This window comes from Mixophyes fleayi, chromosome 11 (assembly GCF_038048845.1).
Source record: "Mixophyes fleayi isolate aMixFle1 chromosome 11, aMixFle1.hap1, whole genome shotgun sequence".
Classification (NCBI taxonomy): domain Eukaryota; kingdom Metazoa; phylum Chordata; class Amphibia; order Anura; family Limnodynastidae; genus Mixophyes; species Mixophyes fleayi.
In genome coordinates this window covers 84,545,290-84,565,085 of record NC_134412.1, presented here as the reverse complement: position 1 = coordinate 84,565,085, position 19,796 = coordinate 84,545,290, and the positions used below count along the sequence as shown (strand labels likewise).

General features: G+C 39.6%; 1 protein-coding gene across 6 annotated transcripts in view; it reads right to left on the bottom strand.

Annotated features, from left to right (window-relative positions):
• KCNAB2 (potassium voltage-gated channel subfamily A regulatory beta subunit 2) overlaps positions 1-19,796 on the bottom strand; it is a 123,147-nt gene that overhangs the window by 80,283 nt on the left and 23,068 nt on the right. For all 6 annotated transcript variants that reach the window (XM_075190026.1, XM_075190032.1, XM_075190031.1 and 3 more), the window contains exon 2: positions 3,297-3,422. In XM_075190026.1, the coding sequence (XP_075046127.1) occupies positions 3,297-3,373 (77 nt within the window). In that variant the 5' untranslated portion in view covers positions 3,374-3,422. The remainder of the gene's footprint in view (positions 1-3,296; positions 3,423-19,796) is intronic.

The following is a 19,796-nucleotide window of genomic DNA, read 5'->3' as shown; positions in this document are numbered from 1 at the left end:
GGTGTAGAAAAAAAAAAAAGAAACAAAACTTTTTTTTTTTTTGTTCCTTTTCTGGCAATCCCACATCTTAAAAACACCCCAGTAACAGCCCTTGAAAAAGTCAAAAGTCTGGTACGTCTGATGTCCTCTTCGTATATAGGGATACCACTCTTGCTGTAACATTCTGACACCGCCGAAAGAATATACCTCCAATCTCTCATCTCCGCTCAGCCTTTTAGACCCAAAAGCCTCTATAGTACATTTAAATCTCGCCCTCAATCCTCCCACACAAATCCCTCCAATCATTATTACTGACTGAGATTTTGCTTCCTACCTCAAGAACCAGATCCGATATAAAGCAGTATACTCTCCACCAAGCAACAACCTGCTCATTTCCTTCCTGCACCATCTGGTACCTTATCTTCATCTGATCTTGGCCTTTATCCCCTTCTCCTCCTACCTGAATGACCATCTCAATTCAGTTGTTCGCCGTCTCTTGTGCTCATCCCAAACTTAGAGAACATCTGTAATCTCTTCCTTGCTGCTGGTATCTTTCAATCATTATTCAACCATGCATCAGGTTCTTCTGTCTATTCTGAACCGAATTCTCATTCAAGATACTAACCCATCTCTCAACTACCATGCTCTCCCAAGCTTACTGAGGCTTTACCTACACTGGGCTATTGGACCCGCTTCAGTCAGGCTTTCATCCCAGGTCATTGCTCACTCCTAATTCTCCTGGACCTCTCTGTTGCAGTTGACACAGTCAGGCGCTACCTTCTCCTATAAATACTACACTCCCTGGTCTTACAGACAATGTCTTATCCTGGTTCTCATCTTATCAAACTGCTTGTTCCCGGTCTGTTTCTCTGGATCCCCTTCCTCTAGGACAGGGTTTCCCAATTCCAGTCCTCAGGGCTCCCCAACAGTGCAGGTTTTCCATATCTCCTTGCTGGAGCACAGGTGTATTCATTACTGACTGACACATTGTAACAGATCCACAGGTGCTACTAATTATGTCACCTGCACTGTTAGGGAGCCCTGAGGACTGGGTTTGGGAAACCCTGCTCTAGGAGATGGGAGCTCCGCAAGGCTCAGTCCTAGGCCCTCAGCCTTTTTGCATCTACAACACTTTACTTGAAAAACAATTAAACTCCTCTGGGTTTCAACATCACCCTCTATGCTGATAACGCACACATTTATCATCACTTATTTATAATGCGCCACAAAAGGACCGCAGCGCCGTATAATGGGGAGCGGAACGAAACAACTATTACATAAAACAGAAGAGGAGAAAAGAACAAGCTGAGGGCAACAGCGGAGACAACCCAATGTGCTGATATGTGCGCACAACATACATAAGACGCAGTAGGAGGCGACAGAGACCAAACAGAAGGTAACGGATAAGGCTGCACTGGGTGGGAGTAGGCAGGGAAACAAGAGAACAGAGGGCCTGCAAGGTTCTTGCAATTAAAGGGGAGGGGCTGACGAGATAGGGTGTGGGGGAGGAGTCAGGAGATGGACCGTCAGGCTCTGATGAAAACAGAGTCTTTTTAAAGGAACGTTGGAGTCTGGTGAGGAGTCCGATTGAGAGAGTGAGAAGAGGGGATCTGTAGGGAAGTGAGGTGGACGTTAGCAGAGCGGAGAGGGCCAAGGGAGGAGGTAGAGAGAAGAGGGCCGAGGATGGATCCTTGGAGGACCGAGACGTGTTGCGCCCTACAATCCATTTTGGACGCAGCGGCTAGACTTAATTTCCTTACCAAACCTGTGGTTCCACTCAGCTATTCCCTACACTGGTTCCCTGTACTTTACAGAAGACAATATAAAATTACCTCCAATACACAAAACCGCACCAACATACAGCACGTCCCTCGTCAAAAAATATCTCCCAACCAGAACCCTCTCCTCAAAATCTGCGGCTCTCACACACTCACTACTTTGCTTTTTTTCACATTTTTTATTTTTTTGGGCTGCACCCACATTTTTAACGTCCTTAGCCTATTCTACCAGATTACTTCTACTCTACAGAACTCAGGTAAAACATACATTATTCTCTTTCTATATGTAAATTACTGACCACCCCCCAACCAACATTGTTGTGTGACTGGATGATATAGACCCAGTAAGCACTTACCATTGTAATCTGCCTAGACCAATAAGCAATATGTAGTACTTAACCTACTGTATCAGACCTCCTCATACCTTCCTATTATTGTTGTGTTCTTTCATAATGGTAAAGCATTGTGGATTATGTGGGCGCTATGATGATATTAATAATAATAATAAATAATAATAATAATAATAATAATAATAATAATAATAGCAATGATCAGTGCGTGCAGCCATTTAGTGCTCAGAGCCAATATTTAGGAGATGCATTGTTATGAAAATTGGTTGTCTGTGCCTCACTGAGGCATGAGGCACAAAAGAACCAATATATACGAGAATGCATCAATTCACTATTCACAGTGATACTTGTCCTGGTTTTCCCCAGCAGAACTCATACATATTTCCCAGTTCTCAGACTTGGATGCACCCATAACGACATTGTGGCTAGTTTACTAGAACTACAGAACCTTATTTTGGGCCTAATAAGAAGTACAATGTGGATTTTATGGTCTGTGCAAACTACAGGTCACATGGGGCTCCTGGTTCTACAGGTCAAAAATATGGAATCCCTAAATCTGGCTTCAGACACTTTGCATACCCCCCCACCCCCCCGCCTGATTTGAGGGCATTACCGTGCCCTTCAGACTTCCGGGACGTTGGGAGGTATGTCCCCCACTGGTGCGTGTGGCAATTAAAGGGTGCGTTCATACAGAGAAGAGGCAGAATGGCAGCCTAGTGCCAAGCACGCTGCGCGGTGATGTGACCACACCCCCTGTGTGTACACCGCCACTGATTTGTGGCAGGCCAATGTTCTGCAATATGCCGTTTGTGTCTCCAGCCTGAAGGTTATCATTGGTTCCTAGTGAATTGGGGCTACTTCCAATTCACTCAGATCAGATCAATGTATAGAGGACAATTGGATAAACACAGGGGTCAGCGGAAAACGCACAAGAATGCTTTGTTCAGCTTGTACACCTATGGTTGCAATTATTGCCTATGTGGACAAAGTGTATCATAAAAATAAATGTGCATGAAGCTATTGTTCATAATGATGTTGGGGAAATTGAGAGAGCTCTTTAAACTCATCACATTTGCGGAATAATACCTGCCTGCGTGCAACACAATACATTATATACAATAAAAAAAACATATAAAGAAAAGGAAGACGACACGAGGATTATGAGACCACGGCACGGACGCCGACTCACCTGTAAATCATTCCCGGAGACCCAGTCTGACGCAGTGATAGTCTAGCGGGGGAGTCGGTGGTGGATTCCGGATACATGAAGCCAGCTTCAGTTGCTGTGCTCAACGTGCTGGTCGCCGTCTAAATACTAATACACAAAGACACAGATATAGGTATAAGACACGAGTAAACTTTACAACAAGCCTATACTACAAAAAAAAACAAAAACAAAAAAAAACAAAAAAACACAAAATTATACACCATCTCCATGACTGTAAAGCAAAAATGGGCACAACTCACAATGCCCCACGCCAGGGAGATAACAGCTGGTCACAAGTTAACTTGCATTTGATCAGTATGCATGAATGGCGCCAATATGCGTCAGCAGTTGTACAAATCTGCACCAGCACAGCATTCATTTACGTTATTAAACATAAATATGAAATTCAATAATGTTCTATAAATTTGGCGTTCAACCGATTTCCGGACACGGAGTGGTAGGATCTTACACAGATCTTACACCTCTTCTGGTTCGGAGCAATTTTAGATCATGTTGCTTGTCTTCTGCAGTAACCACGTTGCATGTGTATCATTATCCATCCTTCAAACTAGCCACGTTTACTGCCTGACTAAATTACATCTTAGGAGAGGCCTTAAATGAGCGAAGTGTTATTTAAAAGTCACAGTGACGTGTGACACGGATCTTACTGGGAATATTCTCGAGAGCCGTGTACAGAGAATTATTGATGATTTATTGCAACAAATATACCAAGATCTAATGACCTGTAGTTTTATTTTGGTATATAATTAAGCAATAAGAGTAACTTTCCAATAGTATTAATCATTGAGTTTTCGGTAATGAAAACAAAATATTTATTTCCAGGCACAATCAAGCTTACAATACAGTTTCTGGTGCCCGGGAAAGGAGGACAAAGTGACTCGACAAAAGATCACAAGACGACGACTGTGGAAGAACTTCTATGTATGCATTACGCGAGTATGAGCTGCCCGCCATCGGTGGTCTGCCAGCGTTTCAGAATATGCGCAACACATTCTGTGTCGGCAAATAGGAACATTAACTCAGTAACGGGCAACCAGATACACTTCAGGGGCCAAATTTGCGGAGTTTGGGTGTTATCCCCGTGTTTGCGTGGGTTTCCTCCGGTTTCCTCCCACACTCCAAAAACATACTGGTAGGTTAATTGGCTGCTATCAAATTTGACCTTAGTCTGTCTGTGTGTGTGTTAGGGAATTTAGACTGTAAGCTCCAAAGGGGCAGGGACTGATGTGAGCGAGTTCTCTGTACAGTGCTGCGGAACTATTGGCACTATATAAATAGCCGATAACCAACAAATCTGACAATACAGCAGGAAGAGGCTGGGGGGCCAAGGATGAAGCCTTGGAGGGCTGCATCCGACCGTAGAGCCGCTTGTTGCCCATGACTGCATTAACTTTTACTTGAGTCCCACTGAAACGCAGATACATGGACGTGCACAGCAGCAGGATCTCTCCTCTCTCCTTAACCAAACGCAGGGACAACAGTGAAGAATAGACATATTCGGGGATAGGGGTTGGAGTCAGAATGAGGACAGATGGAACAGAGAGCTTAATGCTTCAAGCTTGCCCTTAAAACTCATTTCTTTATTCTAGCCCATCAGCCCTCCTCCTAACTCTAGTGCCTCTGCTGTCCCCTATTTGTGTCTCCCTGTAGGATGCATGCTCTCAGGAGCAGGGCCCTCTGTCCTGGTGTTCTACTAACCCATCACCCTCTGTACCTCCAGGCCTTCTACCCTGGCCTGTTTCCTTGAGCTCAGGCCTTGTTCATGTCAGACATTACTGTCAGTCTCACTCAATGTCCCGTAAATAACTTGATCTGCATTACCAAGTCTTTGTACAATTATGTTAGGTTTAGTAATATATATATATATATATATATATATATATATATATATATATATATATATATATATATATATATATATATATATATATATATATATATATATATAATTTACTATGCTGTCTGTGTATTGTATTCTACGGTAATTTTCATGTACCGAGATGCGGACCATTTGCTGCACCTTATAAATAAAACATCATAATAACAATAATAATAATAAATAATAACTATTGTTATTTATTATTGTTATTTATTACAATAAATAACAATAATAATAATAATAATAAAGACAATGTGGGGATCTGTAATTGTTGCAGAACTACAAGTCCAAGAATGATCTTCTGTCTCTGAAAGAGAGAAGAATCTTTAGATACTTTGAAAGAAACAAAAGTATGTCAGGAGCAGCGGTAGCCACTATTCGGATACTGATATTGCTGACACTAACTATAGTGTCATTGAAGTGCTAACCACTGAGCCACTATGCTGCCCTGGTGGAAACCATTGGCTTTAAATACTCTACAACCGTATCCTCTCCGCTGATCAAGTGATTCCAGTGGTACATATACTACACGGAACACTGTCTCCTACAAGACCCTTAACCTCTGATGCCAGGTCTCGCTCTTTGTTATTATTGATGGACCTGATGGTACCCAATTGACACTGATTGTCTCTGGATATGTCCCTCCCTCCTCTCTAGTTATCCCTGTCATAAGTATTATGTAGTGTATATTTATTTATTTTTTACGTGTTGGTAATGTTGATCGTTAAATTTTTCTTTACCTCTCAGATTGTACTCGGTAACCATTTCTAGGTGTATTATGTGTTTTCTTTATAAACTCAATAAAAACCTTTCAAGCTAAAAAAATAAATAAATGTGTGAACAATTAGGTCGGAGGTGGACAAAACGTAGACTTCCGCACTCAGACAGTCAAATCTATGAGTCAGCGGAACTTTTTAAGAAGCCAGGGGAGATGTGCATTCATAGAACAACAGAAATCACTGCCAAAATTTACAAGCATTGGCTATTTGCTCAGAATATATAAAAACCACATTTCCTCATTAGTAAAAGCTACATTAAGTATATATTTGGCTATGAGTAGCACAGTAGGGTTTGTTTTACATATGAAACTTAGTGGGCTACAAAGAGTAAAGAGCAACCAAAACGGAACATTAACTAAGAATAATAATAATATAAAACAAAAAAACCAAAAAGAAAATCACCTTTAATGGCACTTAATTATAGCTACTGGCATCAACTTTAAAAAAATAATGAAGAGGCTGCTAAACATCTCACACAAAATTACAATTAAAGTAGAAAAACTGGCATTTATTAACTTAAGCTAATAAATTAGACAGTTTTATTAAACTGTTCTATCGTTATTAAAAATTCACAAATTAATGGTGACATAACATGTCCTAGGTGTGTAATAAATGTTTGCATGTAATATGTCAAATACATACAGAAAAATGGAGACTGGTAGAAATGATAACTTGGTTTATTGCAATCCCATCAAAATTATGTGTTTGGCTCCAAGACAACCGTGGCGTGCGATAATAATCTAAACAAAATGGATCATTATTGGACATTTTGGTTAACAAGATTAGAAGACTGTTAGGTGTTTCTCTGTCTGACTGCACTAACTGCAGCGATGCCTGAAGTGAGAGACTCTTGGGGGTATATTTATCAAACTGCAGATTGTCTATAGCAACCAATCAGATTCTAGTTGTCATTTTGTAGAATGTACTAAATAAATGACAGCTAGAATCTGATCTCCACTTTTTCAAACCTGCAGTTTAGTAAATATACCCCTTGGCCTGTGCACCACACAGCAGGATCTCACCTAATTGTGCCAGAAACGTGACCAATTTTGAATGACTGCCATGTTATTCGGGTCGAGTGACAGGATAAGACTGTGTGTAACCAGCCTTACATCATAAGCAGCACTCTGCAGAGACACCGTTATATGCGGACATGGTTTGTGTTCAATTATCTCTACACCTTCCCAAGTAGTCACAAAAGGGAGGTTTTTTTGCTTTTTTTTTTTTATGAGTAGATACAAATTACTACTGAGCCAAAGAGGAACTATTAGTTTTGAGGATACCATTAGGTCACAGTGGGCATACAATTTGGGTTATAAGCACAAAAAATATATAATAATAATAATAATAATAATAATAATAATAATAATAAAATATTTTTTTTTTTAAAAAAAAATCACAAAGCCAAATTCTGGTATCAATGCTTTTTTTTATTTGAGGGGGGAGGGAGTCTTACCATAAGTTTATAGTGTCAAATTATTTAACATACTGGGGTACATTTATGAAAGCTGGTGAATAGGAAAACATTTTTTGCTTTGTTTTCAGACAATTTATTTTAATGCCTTTTGCTCATGTTCATAAATTGCTTAAATGAAGTTTAAAATAATAATGCTTGTGAATTAGGCAGGAAAATGATTAAAGACTATACCAAATATATTTTGTAAATGTAAATATTCTTTCCAATACTTTTTCTACTTTTAAAGAACTTCACAGTCTTGATTTTTTTTTGGGTGCTGTACCCAACATATAACCTGTTTAGATGGTTAATGGTGCCCACGCTATGAAATCCACTTATAAGGCTGGGTACACACAACAGGGCTTTCAGCAGATTATCGGGGCCAATCACACAATAAACAAATGTTCAGCCAGATGTTGCATTAGTGTGTACACTGCAACAATGAACGATTATCGATCCAAAACACATTGTATTGTTTCATTTGATTTTTAGATCGGACTAAAAATATTGTTTAACGATAGAACAATGTCGTTCCAATCCTGCAGTGTGTACGCACTCATGATCAGAATGTCCATAGAGTTTACAGAGTCACCATCTTTTCAGCCGATGGTTATGACAGATGAAGATCAGAGATCTGAAGGTAAATCTTGTAAAACGTGTTTAATCTGTGCACATGAATCAGCTGCTGATCAGGACTGTTTTTTTTTTTTTTTTTAATCGTTGGTAAAATCGTTGAGGATATCGCATCAGAAGAAACTTTGCATTGTGTGTACCCAGCCTAAGTCTAATAAGACCCAGAAATGCTCTCAGATTAGGGACACTAAATTTATCAAACTCCAGTTTTGTCAAATCACAGATTTTCTGCATTTTTGCCAATCAGTATTAAAACGGCAGTTGTATTAAAGAGAATACCAGGTGGGTTTCGCCTTTAATTAAATTGCCGTTTTAAATTGCAGAGAATCAGCAACTTCACAAAACCAATGTTTGATAAGTTTCCCCCACTGTCAAGAGCCCAAGTTAACATGATTATATAAGAGAAAAAAAAAATTCAGGAGCCAGCCACTCAACTTTAGGGGTCAGGGAAAACGTTCATCCATTAACATCAATAGAAAGCACTTGCAAAGTTTAAACACCAGAAGTAATTTTGTTAGGAGTGTTAGCAATCTGACTTCTGACATTTATTCAGCCCTTATCTATATACACTAAAAAGTTTAGGTTGCTACCAAATTTAAATTAATGTTTAAAAAATACACACTATTTAAAGAAATGTTTAAAAAAAGGTTTAGAAAGTAAATAGACTCTACCATTAACATACGTAAACATATTTGGTATCCCTATATATAATTGTAAGTCAAAGATATACGGATAGATTAAACAACAAAAATAGAAAAATACAAACACACTTCACTTAAAACAAACTACAAAATATAAACAATATTACTAGTAAATTTCATGCATAGAAAAGATGTGAAAATTGGTCTGGCCATTAAGTGGTAAATTAATTTTACTAAACCCCCTCCCTTCCCAATATTCGTACTTTGAGGGAGGTGTCATCCCTGGAAACCTCCCACCCATTTGCTGTATTTAGCAGGGTCCAGGCACCTCTAGATCCACTTTGGCGCTGCTCGGGTCTCTCCGCAGTAGTGGAGACCCAACACTGCAACATTAAGGCTTTCAATTACCGATGTTGCGTCTGATTTCTCTAGCGACAGAGAGCCGACCAGCATAGGTGAGCAGCAGAGGTTCCTGCTATATATAAGTGCCGGGATTCACATGAATAAAATTGGTGTACGTGCCGAGGGAGAGACCACCAAAGTACTATTATTGGTAAGGAAAGGGACATAGCAAACTTCATATTTAAAGTTGAAAACCCATTTAAAGCTTAATTGGGCATTAGCTGTATAGACATAAAATACTGGCTACATAAAATGCTGCAGTTCTCTGGGTAAGAAATACTGCATTGTCCATTAATCTGAAGCTGTTTGATGAAGATAAATTCTAACAAGGGCATTAAACTCAAATCTTTACAGCAGAGAATTGTGACCCTGAACTCTAATCTTTCATCTGTGACACAATTAGGAGACCGGGTGATAAAAACAGAATTTAAGATAGAATATTGGGATGTGTTCCAAACATTCCGTACCTCTACCACATAAAGACGTGGGTATAGATTTACTGCAATTATACCTGGACTTAAATAGCAGCTCAAGTTCAAATCCATGATTTGTACAAATACTAACATAATTCAGTCCAGTCTAATCATTAAGATTTGGCCAGTTAGTTTCTAACCCTCATCTCTATTTCGTTACTCCCACAAACTAAATGACTATTTGTAAGAAAGAAAAAAAATAAAAAAAATTCCAGACATTTTTAACATTAAAATGATAAAAATAAACTAATAGAGAAACATAAACAAAGACAAGAAAACAAAAGATTATCCCTTTTTTCAGCTATGATGCAAGTTAAACTTTCGTGCCAAAAATGATCAATACTGCTATTTCCCACCCACTGTGTAATTACATGTAGTCTAGACAGAAAAAAATGTGAATAATACAACTGTGAGCTGCTGTTATGCTCCGATATTCGGAATGATAAAGCTCAGTCTTCTATAGAATAGCCCATCTGGTTTTAATACACCATGAAATTCTATTTTTTATTTATTTTTTTGAGGTTAGAAAAGGAGATTTCCTCTCGTAGTTAAAGAAAAAGCAGATTTCTGGCACTTACCAAAAAGGAGATAGCCCAAGTTTCAAGCAGTGTCTTATCTGCACCTTCAAAGTTCCTGTTCTGAAGGTGAGCGCTCTGATAGGATCTGAACGATACCCTTCACCATGGGGAGAGTGTAAATTTCAGCAGCTTCTTTCACTCAGTGGTTAGAAAAGATCTTGTTGAAATCTGGGAGGACAATGAGTACTTGCAGTGTGCTATTTAATCCGTAAGTGTTTTATAATGTAATCTGACCCAGGAATCCTCGTTTCCCTTTGTCCTCAAACAACACAACAATAGCGGCTGCTATAAAAAGGAGAGGGGTTATTTTCTCGCTAATTACAAAGTGTTGATTTCCTCGGCCATTGTTCTCCAATTTGTTTTACGAGATGCTCAGCGTTGCCAAAAAAGGAAAGAAGGTGGTTACAATATTACCTGGTCTCAATCCTGAAAGTTTCACGCACAGAGTGAACAGGTCAAATACGCAGAATGGAGGCAGACATTTTTCGTGTTTAAAACAAAGAAGGTTATCAATTTACTAAGAACCAGCGACATCAAAAGGTAGTCTTTGCCTCAAAGCTCAGTGATGTCAATAATTCCTAGGTAATTGATGAGCCGAATATGGGGGAGAGAATTAGAACAACCCGACTAACCAACTAATCAAATCACTTGTATGTTCACAGCAGCACTGGTTATTTCAGGAGATAACTGCGTGGACCTTGTGGGAGGTGGTGACCTGACCGCTCCTGTGCTTGTATTAGTGAGGCCAGGACAAGATCTGAGGAGGGGACTGGAGGCAACAGAGAGCCACAGACTGATAGTTATATAGTGGAAGGAGCAACGACCCCCAACAGCACAGAGTATATCAGGAGATGAGTGATGTGTTGGTGAGGACAGGGCTGCATGTGACAGGGGCAGTGACATGATGTGAGGAGGGGAATGGAGGCAGCAGGAAGCCACAGACTGAGAGTTATATAGTGGGAGGAGCAGGGTCCCCCAGCAGCACAGAGTATATCAGGAGATGAGTGATGTGTTAGTGAGGACAGGGCTGCATGTGACAGGGGCAGTGACATGATGTGAGGAGGGGAATGGAGGCAGCAGGAAGCCACAGACTGAGAGTTATATAGTGGGAGGAGCAGGATCCCCCAGCAGCACAGAGTATATCAGGAGATGACTGACGTGTTATTGAGGACAGGGCAAGTAGGAAGCGACAGACTAAGTTTAATAGCAGAAAGCCCTGGGTCCTCCAAAAGCAAGTAGATGTGAGGCTCCAGTACAACTGATGCAGAAAAACCGATGTGAAACGAATCTCTTAATTAAATAAAACTTCATGCATCCAAATTGCTATGAATAAGAAGCTCATTGATCGTACAATAAAACAGTTTTGTACTGTCTGGCGCCCCCATTTGTTCTCAAATGGGCCAGTGGTAGTACTATAAAATAAGTGCACAATGTCCTCCATACTGTTAACCTATACATCTGTCTCCTATACATTCTGTCTGTGTGCACTTGTCTTGGGTTGTAAACGCAATGGTTATGTATATCATTACAGCCGCCAGCTCACGCACTGAATTATCTCGTTCAGCACATGGGATAGCGGAATGTGTCCAAATACTCTATAGATGTGATCTGACGACACAAACCACTACCCAGAACAAGTGGTACCATTACAGGAACAGAAACCCTTGTATAAAACATGTGAGCTAGCCAAGATTTGGGCTGCTTATTACCACTAAAGATACAAATTAAGTTTTAGATACCGATTCTAGATATTAAAGCAGCAATTACACGAAAACATGAAGTGATCTTTAACATAAATCTCTGACAGGCCATAAGTAGAATATGGTTATTCACCATTTTCCCTTGGCTTGTTTCTTCAGACAGCTATTAGCGATGTATAATTCTGCTCATTGTCACAGATCAACATGGCAACCACAGTAACATGGCACATAACTTCGTGAGCAGAGGCTTTGAAGCGGCCTTTGGGGTAAATACAAGTCTCAAGCAAATGATTGAATAGTGCCTCCTACTGGCCAGGCTTTCATGAAATATGTCAGACCACTTGTTTGATATCTTTCTAACATATTACTGCCCACTTTGACTGTTATTAAGAAAAGTGGTCAATAAAAACAGATCAGTCACATAACTGATGCCAACTGGCATATTGTCCGTCTGCACAGATGCTTACATGTAGCTAGGACTGTTATAATGCATCAATGGTGCGAATACATATATAGAAAAGAAAGATATCCAACTTCTCTCTAACCTCACAAGTCAAAGATATCCTTCATTACAGTGGCCATGGTTAGGACACAACCCATCCATGTTAGAGAGATAATATATGTCCCACCTCATATTGTGTGTTTGTAGAATACTCGCAGCTTTTCTGCTTCCTTTACCATATTGTACCTGTATCAGACAAGTCTTTGTTAGCACAGACCTGTAACTGACCCCACACATTGTCCGTGCAGCTTGGCACAGACAATCTCGTCACCAATCAGCTGTGTGACAACTTTCCCTCCTCACGTTTAAAAAATATAAAAAAAACACAAAAATAAAGAATTAAGCATCATAAAACATAATAAAATACCGAAATCTCTCTACAACAGCACACTCACTTCAGCGATCTAAATATCACCCACGGCATACTAAATACACACACTGCCTGCTAAACTGGTCCTGCACTGACGGGCACCACTGGAGGCAACTGTGCCCCAACATGGACTTCACTATAAAATGATCCTTTCATCTCACAAAACTGCCCTTTCACTTGCCAAGCAAAACATTCAGCCAGTATAACTCCCAACACCTTCTTGCCACCTTCATCTTCAGCCCACCAGTACTTCCTCTACCTTTGCAGACCATGACTTGCCATCTACATGATCTCTCCCGAGCCGCATGCTCCAGCCTTATATTCCTGCACAGGGTCCCAAATCCACCTTTCATCCACTCTTGTCCGTAATAGAGGAAGTCACTGCACTCATCTCATCTTACCCCACAACAGGCCAACTTGACACTACTCTCTCCACCACTGTACGCCGCCTCTAGCCCACTTCTTCAAGCCGTCTCTCCCCGGTGGCACAGCCTCGTTTAGAGCACACACTTATCTCTCCAATCCTAAAGAAACCCTCTCTTGAGCCTCTCATGGCAATAACGGTTCTATTTCTCACATCCCCATTCGTCTCCAAACTAATCGAGTGGCTCGAGTTCAACTGAATACCTCAATTCCTCTCCTCTCTCTCATCAGGATTCCGTTCTAAATTCTTGTTGATCCAGAGAAAGTCAAAACAAAGCCCTAGCAAAGCAGTTGCCAATTTAATATCAGTGGACGGAAACAAAATATTTTTATAATCTGCAACCAGATCAGTTATGTGAATCAGTCACCATATAGTTTACAGCTAGAGATAGTAGGACTTGATATAAAGGCATCCAAGCCAATGAATGATTAGACCCATCGGGGCATATTCAATTGTTGGCGTTACCCGGAAAAGTAACGCGACGTGCGCATTTTTACCGCCATTACGTTAATAGTGCGTGTAATTACCGTTATTACGGTACCTTTAACGCTGGATTCGAGCTGAAATCCGGCTTATTACCCGCCTAATAACGGTAATATTTTTAACGCAGCGGGAAACGCTAACAATTGAATATGCCCCATTAAATCCACTAGTATAGAATCCCGAGGGGGTATTCAATTGTCAGAGAGTTATTTTTTTTTGACCGCGTTAAGTCATTTTACCGCTGTTTTTTATAATTTTCGAGCGGGTTAACTTTACCCGCAATTCAATTCCATTTTTAATGCTACATTTTTTTCATGAAAAAGTCCTCTCGCGCTCCAGTAGAAGGTCTACTGAAGTTTTATCTCACACCTCCTTGGGATGTGTTAAAATTAAACCACCTCTGAAAAGTATTGGAAATCATGTAATGATGTGGGAAAAAAAGTTAAACTTATGTTTATCACTAATGCCTAACTTGTGTAAGTTGATTTTCTTGTGAAAAAATAATGAAATAAAATAAACATTTAAAAAAATAAAAAATTAAAATCACTAATTAATTACATTTATGTTTGTTTTTGGTACAAATATGAAAATAGTAATGCGTTTTCACATGGTATAGATCAGGCCTGTCCAACCTGCAGGCCCTCCAGGTGTTGTAGTTTCACAAGTCCCAGCATGCCCTTCCAGCTATCAACTGGTTGTCTACCAGCAAAGCATGCTGGGGCTTGTAGTTTCACAACACCTGGAGGGCCGCAGGTTGGACAGGCCTGGTATAGATGATTGTATGGTAAAAACTAGTTCAATTAAAAAATATGCTAAAGAAAGTACTGTAATGTGGATATTATCAATATGTAATGCAATCTAATGTATGCAAAACCATTTTTGGGTGTTATACATACGCGCTAAAACTCCCCTTCACTCCCCTAAAATCTCGCACACACAATGCTTAATGCATGGGGGCAGCGTTCCCTCTTTTTCAATAGAATTTCACAAGTTTTTCCGCTGCACTAACTCAAAACAGTCGCTATTGGCGTCAAAAGTCCACGGGAGATATTTTTTTTCCCACCGCGGGGAAAAAACAAAAGACTCGCTAACAATTGAATACCCCCCCCGAGTCTGACCCCATTCTATCATGAATACAAAACCCTCTTTGCTTCGATCTCCATAAAATGTCTCCTTGTCACTTGCACAGCCAGAGTATAAAAAGTTAGTTTGACAAAATAGTTACATTGACCTGCGATATATTTCTACATAAATGCTAATTAGGTCACATCATAAGTAATTCTTTTAAACTAATATTTGCCTAAAATTTTCTTATAATGTAACATTTCCATTCCCTTAAGTAAAACCCGTTACCAGGTTTTAAACTAAGTTTTTATTTGCTATTACATAGTATACAGTGCAATACAGATTTATCTAGGACAGTGTTTAATAGGCCAAGCAAGAGAGCAGCGAGATAAGCAGAGCGTAAGCCGACAAGCAATCAGCTTCTGAGCCCATTATATTATGTGCTCCATTGGAGCTTACAGTATAAATTCCCTAACACATACACACACAGACAAGACACACAGACTAGGGTCAATTTTGATATCAGCCAATTAACCTACCAGGGAAGAAACCAGAGCACCTGGAGAAAACCCACGCAAACACGGGGAGAACATACAAACTCCTCACAGATAAGGCCATGGTCGGGGATCGAACTCATGACCCCAGTGCTGTGAGGCAGAAGTGCTAACCACTGAGCCACCTCGTCCTTCTTCTATACATGTGACCAGAAAGCTACCCCGTATTCAAGGTGTGATCTGACCAGCAATTCACCTTTACCCATTAGTCTTGAAATCAAGAAAAGCAGCTAGAAAGCGAACAAGAACTATGATACAGACTGATGATGATTGCAGTGTGGAGACTCCATTAAAGAACTATTTCATTTTTCCCCATTGACATGTTCTCCTATTCGTCAGTACATCTAACTGTTTCTGCATCTCTCATTGCACGGATAACGAAGAAAAGTGGTTGAAGTGTAACATGGCAAGCAAGACCCTTCAGTTATCCGTTGTGCTACACAATGGACAGCTAGCATTGTAGTTAAGGATCTCTATGGGGTTTAGATAAGTACTGTCCGTTACCCTGGCACTAGTCCCGGCAGGGAGGGAAGAAGTGAACATAAGCAGATATACTGTGTGACAATGCAAGATGCAGCTCAGGGTGGATCGTTTACAGACACATACTAATGGGCATGTGGTGTTCTTATATTAAGTGTGATACACACGCTCCCCTCAAGTTAAGTAAAAGTGTAAGACACACCCTTTAGCATTAAGGAGGTTTGTTGTCCTGCAAAGAAATATTATATACCAGTATATACGAGTACCAGTAATACTTACTAGGGGTTTGAAGGTACCTGGGGTATGATGAAATATGCTTCTATCTGACCCAGATACAACAATGTACAATCTGCTGTGAGTTATAATGACATTTTTAGTCACAAAGGAGTTTAGTGAGGAAAGGGAAAAAAATGAAACACATTCAAATCCTATATTTTCAAATGACAATTTCATCACGTTAAATAAAGTTTTGCTGACCACATGCTCCACAATTACACATGTCTGGCCACATACGACTCTGACCCCATCCCTCTGATGGAGGGGCAGGAACCTATGTAAAAGGTCTTTGTAATGTTAGATTTACAGATCACCAAACATTGTGGAGGCAGACATTTTTTTTTTAGTAAACCAAAATCAAGGAAGTCCGTGGCTCATGAATATTTGGTCATGAACTGAATGACTGGTTCTTCATAGGCTGAATAATGGTCCAGACAACAAAAGCTTCTTCAAAGTATATAGGGAAAAGTTAACGTCAATATCTTTTTTTTTTTTCATAAGTCTTTCTGCATTCAAGACTGCATCCCCAATTTTTCTTCTGAAACCCAAATAGAACCTAACCAAGTCATTTAATAACAACCTATTAGCCTATGTAGAGGCAAAAATCCTTGCAATGATTTATAGCCAAATACTTGTGGTTGTAGCACAACTGTACCCTTGACTCATAAAATATGGCATTAAAAAAATAAATCCTATATTAGTGTTTCCTATTGGACCCAATGATCCTGCTGTTTTCTTGCGTGTCCCCCATTGATTAGGATTGTTATCATGGTTTTATTAAAGACCTATACGGTTTGATTTAATAATTTGATTTCTTTTTTTTAGCTTTCGGTTTTGTGTTCATGGCTTCTGTTTGGCCAAGACCCAATTTCTAATGCAGGCTACACGTGACTTTGGGTAATTGGCCCCAACATCACAGCAGTATGGCAATCTCCAATAAATAATCGTACTGAGAGAGACATGTCCAATATCAGTCGTGATCGGTTGTATTCCCACAACACCAACAGTCCCCAAAGATTGCCTAGGTGAATCACTTGCCAATTTAGTCATCTACACGGTCACAGTGAAAATGAATCTGAGTGCCGGAATCAGCCAGTGTGTAGCCATCTTACAAGCCCACTAACATTACATTTAGACATTTACTAAAAGTCTAAGAGTTCTCTTTTCATAGGTTCTAGCTGAGAGTAACTTTGCACGTTTCTAAAACAAAAATATGGAATCTTTTCTGGAAACCAGTTATCCACAAAGTTCCAAAATCCAGGAAGAAACGTGAAAAGCTCTGCGAGAAAGCCATGCGTGCGTGATCACCAAGTGCGTACTCCTAAAGACACTGCGAGGAGCACTACTAAAGAATGAGGGACCAGGTTCTCCACGGAGAAACCTCAATTGTTTCTGCTAAATGCAAAACGTTTCCTCTGTGACGTAGAGAGCATTTAGTATACTAAGCTATTTATGTGCTCTTCAGGCGAGCTGTGAGGTATAGAGGAAGCTGGAGCGAGCATGGCACGCAACTTGGTCGCAGAGACCAACAGGAAATCACTTTTGCTTTGTTAAATTCATAGTGCACAAGGTAACACTGCAGTAGATCAATAAAGCCAAACTGATATTTTAAATGTAGTTTGAATATATTTTAGACAAATTACAGGGAAAACCTTATCTGGAAACACCTGCTCCAATCATACCAGATAATTGACCCTGTATGTCATTAAAATCTGCTGTACAATTAGCAAAATCTGTCACATATAATTATATATAGCTTATGCCAAAATGACTGCCATTTACATAAATAAAATGTAAAATTGTTAACATAACGTATTGGGGAATATATATATTTTACAACAGAATATATCACCCACCACTGGGACATTTTCTAAGTCACTAGGATGTTTTTTTCCAACTGCAGATCAAAGTGTTGTGGGGAGAAAAAAAACCAATTAAGTATTCTATTTGCAAACAATTATGCAACCAATCGTACACACAGCATACATTCTAATAAACTAATAAAAGTAAACTGAAGTAGGGTCTGGGTCATAAAACATGTCCGACGCTAAACCTCAATCCACCAGAGTGGTTCGTTTTGATGCGAGATTCTTTGTGACTTCCTGTCCCTAATGCATTACTAAAAGGGGACGCGCGGGAATTGGGACCACTTTAACCTGTGGCCACAAGATCATCGCTTGCGACCCACCGTTTAAGAAACCCTGGGCAAGAATATTTGCCTCTTCACTCCAGAGAGAGAGAAAAAGGACTGTAACACATTCATAATTAATTAAAAGTGTTTAAATAAATAATGACGGATGTTATCCCCTCATCATCTTTGTATGACACTCGCCGGATTCAGTGGCAGAAAATAGATCGCAATGACCTTGATTTATGTCAAGGAGTCAGGAATCGAGAGATAAACAACTTGGTAATTCATACGCAAAAGATGTGATTTTTTTTCCCTTTGAAGCGATTTAGGATCATCGGTCAACATGACCGACAGCTCCAGGTTAATTTGGTTAAGGAGGAATTAAAGATTTTTTAGAGAGACATGACAGAGTCTAGACAAATCTTGATTGATGATTTGAATATTATTATTTCAAAATAAACAAACAGTCCATGATGCACAGAAAACCACACAAAGTCTAAACTAGGTTTAGGCAATCTACGGATCTCCAGATGTTGTACAACTAAATGTCCGAGCATGCTGGGATGTGTAGTTCCACAACAGCTGAACGCTGACTAAGCCTGGTTTACACTTTTACGGCCACCTGTGAAAGTGACCCTACTGTAATATACAAAACAGTGATAAAGCAGCAACGCAACAAACACATCATAAGGATTGTTATCCATAATAGATCATTTCAGCCATTATAATATATATATATATATATATACACACACACACACACACGACAAACAAATTAGCAACACAACTTAAGAAAGTTGTTTGAGTTTCAATGTTGGAGCAGTGCATACCTGGTAGTATGACTGTTGTATCACAAAATGTTATTTCATGGACACAGGTCAACTGCCTCCGTTATGGGTTACAAATAAAGAATTACAATGATTGTTTTTTTGCAGGTAAGAATAGGATGCAGTTGGTGCATAAGCATTAGAATAAAAAAATGTGTCTAAGGTCAACCCGTCAATACATAACAAACACTTTTATAAGCATCTTGTAACTAAAACCCAATACAAAGGATTATTATTGCCAAATAAAAATAAATTACATATATATATATACATACACACATACACATACACATACACACACACACACACACACACACACACACACACACACACACACAAACATGCACCTTAAAAGCTGTAAGCTAAATGAAAATTGATCACTGCTCTACCATTCTTTAACCTAACACACTAACACTTCCTTCCAGGTCTGAACTGTAGCACAAAAAAACCCTAAACCAGAAGTTGGACCACAACACAATAAGCACTCACCTCACTTCTGGATTGGAGACTCACAGAACCCACCAGAGGGACGGTCTAGATAAAGGCAAAGATCTGCAGATTGTGCAAATCTTGCATCAGAAACAGAGAGGAATGCATTTTAAGCAGATCCCTCCGAGTAAAAGCTTTGTATATATATTGCTTTTACTGCTCAGCTGAAATCCATTTAAGAGGGGTTAGTTAGGAGGAGGTGGGTGCATAAAAATCACACTACTTCTGCAGGAGCAATGTCTAATGCTGGTCTCAGATACTGAGTCTGCAACTTTGCCTCCTATAGGACGGAACAGGAGATTTTCTCCTTTGAAGTAAT